At 33.9% G+C, this 5155-nt stretch overlaps 1 protein-coding gene across 1 annotated transcript; it reads left to right on the top strand.

Moving 5' to 3' along the window:
• Positions 1-814: 814 nt before the first annotated feature.
• On the top strand, positions 815-1375 carry LOC139876637 (histone H2B-like). Its single transcript, XM_071863978.1, has one exon. The coding sequence runs from the start codon at positions 847-849 to the stop codon at positions 1273-1275; it is 429 nt and encodes a 142-aa protein (XP_071720079.1). The 5' UTR covers positions 815-846; the 3' UTR covers positions 1276-1375.
• The last annotated feature ends 3780 nt before the right edge of the window (positions 1376-5155 follow it).

Below are 5155 nucleotides of genomic sequence, written 5' to 3'. Positions count from 1 at the left end.
CGTATTTTTGTGGACTTGGCGTGAGTATTGGTTGGTTTGCGTTTCCGGGTTGGTTAGCACGCCCGAACGCCAAAAGATTAGAAAACGGATGGGTATTGGAGAGTGGTGTTGCGGGTTCTTCGTGATCTTGGTTTCGTGGAGTGATTGGTGTGTTTGGAGTGTTAGACATTTTGATAAATTTGTAAGAAGATTAGAGTGTTTATGTGATGTTTTGTAGAATATTGTGTGTATGTATTTGAGGTTTTTGGTATTGTAGTGTTTATATAATAATAAAAAAAAGGTAATTTTTTTTTATAGCCGTTGCATTTTCAACGGTTGGATGGACCAACGAATCACAAAACGCCACGTGGCTTCAACACACGTTTCCTCACCCGTTGGAAGTCCCCCAACGCCTCGAAAACGCCGTCCGAAAACGCCTTGTTACGGCGGTTTCCGGTGTCCAACTCAGCCGGCAACGCCGTTGCCGAGGGCTGTTACGAGTGGTCTTAATCCTTTTCATTTATTGAATAAAAAGAAAAGATTTATTTTTTATATTATCGTTATTTTAGTATTAAAAAAAAATCTTTAGTCACATTAATTTATAAATTGCCGTTAAAAAGAAAAAGTGGAAATTAATTTGTATTTTACTTGCCCCGATTCGTGTTATGAAATTGCCAACAGCAAATTACGTCCGTTAGATCACTCACAACAATATCAATGGCCAGTATTGTTAATCCAACACACATAAAATCCCCCAATCACATTGCACCATTCAGCACATATAAAAACACACCACACCTTTGACAAATTCCTCACTTCACCTTTATTTCACACACACTACAAAAAATCCTAAAAGACTCGGCACAAATGGCGCCAAAAGCAGAAAAGAAGCCCGCAGCCGAGAAGAAACCAGCGGAAAAATCTCCAGCGACGGAGAAGAAACCAAAGGCCGGGAAGAAGCTGCCGAAGGAGGCCGGCGCCGGCGCCGCCGACAAGAAGAAAAAGAGAAATAAGAAGAACGTCGAGACGTACAAGATCTACATCTTCAAAGTGTTGAAACAAGTGCATCCTGATATTGGAATTTCAAGCAAGGCGATGGGGATTATGAATTCGTTTATTAATGATATTTTCGAGAAACTTGCTCAGGAAGCTTCTAGACTTGCTAGGTATAACAAGAAGCCGACGATTACGTCACGTGAGATTCAAACGGCGGTGAGATTGGTCTTGCCTGGTGAGCTGGCAAAGCATGCCGTTAGTGAGGGGACGAAAGCTGTTACCAAATTTACTAGTGCTTAATTATGTTTTTTAGGGTTTGGAAATTATGTTGGATTTGGGGTTTTTTTAGAAATGTAATCTTTTTAGTGAATTGGAAGTCGTTTGGTTATGTAATTAAACAGTTCGAATGAATTTTAATCTTTGTTTAGTTTGCTTTACTCATAAAAGTGTTTGTATTAATAAATCTAATAGTTAGTAGTCACAATAATGTAGGGCTCAATTTGAGTTCTCTAAAATATTATATGGGTCAAGTAAAAATTTAACTCAAGGGAAACGGATCAACCGGAATTCGGTTAAAAATCACCAATTGTCTACTTTATTAATTTTATTTTGTTGTCAGTTTGTAGTAACACTTTGAGTATTTCTTTATTCATAGTAAAAACAATTAAGAGTTCAGAGTCAATGGTCCAACCAACTAAACTTGATCCATTTTGACCCATACTACAATCCAACCTTTTCGCTTCTGACCCTTTTAATTATCAAGTACCTGATGTTGAAAAAGATGTATGGAAGTCAATTAGTGTATATTGGCCTTGGAGATCCACTCGAATTGACAGTTGACATGTAGTCTGAGCCAATTTTTAGATGCAAATACAACTTGATCAGCTTATGTTGGTGTGAATATAAGTTTTTTAGATGCAAATCCAACCATTGTGCTCCACACATCTTTCCAAAAGTCGGGTATTAGATATGACATAGATCGCTTAAAAAGACACTTCGTTTAGTGTTGGTCCAATACAACAACTGAGTAACGACCCAAGTCTTTGTATATGGATAATAAAGATTGATAGATTGTACATCTCTGAATTAGTTCTATTTTACTTGACCCGACAGAGATAAAACAGAACTCAAATTGGTTGATCTATATAAGCAGGTTATAATTGCCAGTCCTCACCATATTCGTAAATTGGTAAATAGTGGAGTAACATAAATTAGAGATTTCTGCTACTTTATATATGTATACTTAAACTTTTATGCACTTTTGTTATTCACCAAAAGTTTGAACCTGACAGAGTGAACTATAACAAAGATAATTTGTTCGTGGTGTAACCTATATGTATGCCGTTTTAACATTAGACCCAAATAAACACAATTTCAATATCTGTTTCGCAATTGTAAAACCCACCCCATCATCAATCAGTTTATATGTGATTATGTGAAGGTTTATAAGGTCCCTAATATTGATTGATTTTTAAATATGGTGTTTATTACCAACATGATGTGCCCCATAATATATGTTAAGTCTATAATTTAATAAAATGATATTTTTCTTAGATATTTAAATTTTGTATTTATTCGTGTTTTTTACACATGCGAAAGATTGTGGAAATTTCATATTTACTAAATACACATTATTTTGTGTCACATGGTATAAACCGAAATAATACGATACAAATATGTTGACAGTTAAATATTATGGAGTAATCAATAATATATAGAAAATGTTTTTATTTGTATAAAAGTAAGTTTTACTTGATTTTATACGACTTAACCGCATAATTATATAATCATTTTCAATAATTTCCTCCCCCATCAAAAAATATACCATTAACAAATTTGAGCTTGGTCCTCTTGTCTGAATATTGAATACCATTTCAACAACAGATAGAAGTTGTGATGTGGTCCAGCGGTCGGTGACTTGCCTTCTTTAGGGGAGGTCAGGAGTTCGATCCCCGTTGGCTACATATTTAAAACACAATTTCATCTTTGCCATGAAGTATCCACCCATGTTACCTTTTCCATATCCTTTGGGGGGTAAAGGGGAGGAAGTTTTACTTGGCCGTGCCCTTGGATCGGTTTCAAGGTTTCCTCCCGGGCAGCGATATCCTATTTGCTGTCAAAAAAAAAAAAAAAAAAAAAAAAAATTCAACAACAGATAAAATTAAATTTGTGATTTCCCTATCCATATTTGTACTTTGTAAAATTGATAAAAAATACATTTATTTGGAAATTCAGAAGTATTTATAACAAAATATACATTTTTTAAATACGTCTTTTTCACACCACGTGTTTGCACGAACTCACCAAAAAATCTGTGTACTAACTGTAACCCATGTTTTTTTAGTGTGTGCCCAATAATTTTTTTTTTTTTTTTTCAGCGAATTTGTATCAGCGGATCATTTATTTCAACGACTGATGCGGGTGAGCTGGGCAATGAAACCAGCAACACAACCAGCACAAACTCAAATGATGTTACACCCGAGTCTGGTCAAACAATGGTCGTGTTGCCATCTCTTTCGTATTATCTAAAGTGTTTTTAGAGGTGGCTCAACAAGCTCAGGAGTTACCCTACTTTAGTCCTTAAACTGAAGTAGTTATGTTTTTCACGAATAAAGTTTTTGATAGTTGAAGGCAAGCCAAGAACGAAGAAGAACCAGCTAGCCGGACCAGCTAGCCGGACCAGCAAATGCACTTTAGTTCAACCAGCGAATGTCCTTAGTTCCACCAGCAAAGTTTTACTCAGCCGATAAAGCTAGTTCATGTAGTGACCCGAACTTTTCCATGTTTATATATATTAATTGAGATTGATATTTACATGATTAAATGTTTTCAACATGTTAAGCAATCAAACTTGTTAAGACTTGATTAATTAAAATATGTTTCATATAGACAATTGACCACCCAAGTTGACCGGTGATTCACGAACGTTAAAACTTGTAAAAACTATATGATGACATATATATGGATATATATATAGTTAACATGATACTATGATAAGTAAACATATCATTAAGTATATTAACAATGAACTACATATGTAAAAACAAGACTACTAACTTAATGATTTTTAAACGAGACATATATGTAACGATTATCGTTGTAAAGACATTTAATGTATATATATCATATTAAGAGATATTCATACATGATAATATCATGATAATATAATAATTTAAAATCTCATTTGATATTATAAACATTGGTTAACAACATTTAACAAGATCGTTAACCTAAAGGTTTCAAAACAACACTTACATGTAACGACTAACGATGACGTAACGACTCAATTAAAATGTATATACATGTAGTGTTTTAATATGTATTTATACACTTTTGAAAGACTTCAATACACTTATCAAAATACTTCTACTTAACAAAAATGCTTACAATTACATCCTCGTTCAGTTTCATCAACAATTCTACTCGTATGCACCCGTATTCGTACTCGTACAATACACAGCTTTTAGATGTATGTACTATTGGTATATACACTCCAATGATCAGCTCTTAGCAGCCCATGTGAGTCACCTAACACATGTGGGAACCATCATTTGGCAACTAGCATGAAATATCTCATAAAATTACAAAAATATGAGTAATCATTCATGACTTATTTACATGAAAACAAAATTACATATCCTTTATATCTAATCCATACACCAACGACCAAAAATACCTACAAACACTTTCATTCTTCAATTTTCTTCATCTAATTGATCTCTCTCAAGTTCTATCTTCAAGTTCTAAGTATTCTTCATATATTCTACAAGTTCTAGTTACATAAAATCAAGAATACTTTCAAGTTTGCTAGCTCACTTCCAATCTTGTAAGGTGATCATCCAACCTCAAGAAATCTTTGTTTCTTACAGTAGGTTATCATTCTAATACAAGGTAATAATCATATTCAAACTTTGGTTCAATTTCTATAACTATAACAATCTTATTTCAAGTGATGATCTTACTTGAACTTGTTTTCGTGTCATGATTCTGCTTCAAGAACTTCGAGCCATCCAAGGATCCGTTGAAGCTAGATCCATTTTTCTCTTTTCCAGTAGGTTTATCCAAGGAACTTAAGGTAGTAATGATGTTCATAACATCATTCGATTCATACATATAAAGCTATCTTATTCGAAGGTTTAAACTTGTAATCACTAGAACATAGTTTAGTTAATTCTAAACT

Source organism: Rutidosis leptorrhynchoides, chromosome 11, assembly GCF_046630445.1.
Source record: "Rutidosis leptorrhynchoides isolate AG116_Rl617_1_P2 chromosome 11, CSIRO_AGI_Rlap_v1, whole genome shotgun sequence".
NCBI lineage: Eukaryota > Viridiplantae > Streptophyta > Magnoliopsida > Asterales > Asteraceae > Rutidosis > Rutidosis leptorrhynchoides.
This window is presented reverse-complemented; position numbering and strand designations above follow the sequence as displayed.

Coding starts and splice junctions, on each gene's coding strand:
- LOC139876637 (XM_071863978.1), top strand. CDS start 847: ATGGCGCCAAAAGCAGAAAAGAAGCCCGCAGCCGAGAAGAAACCAGCG.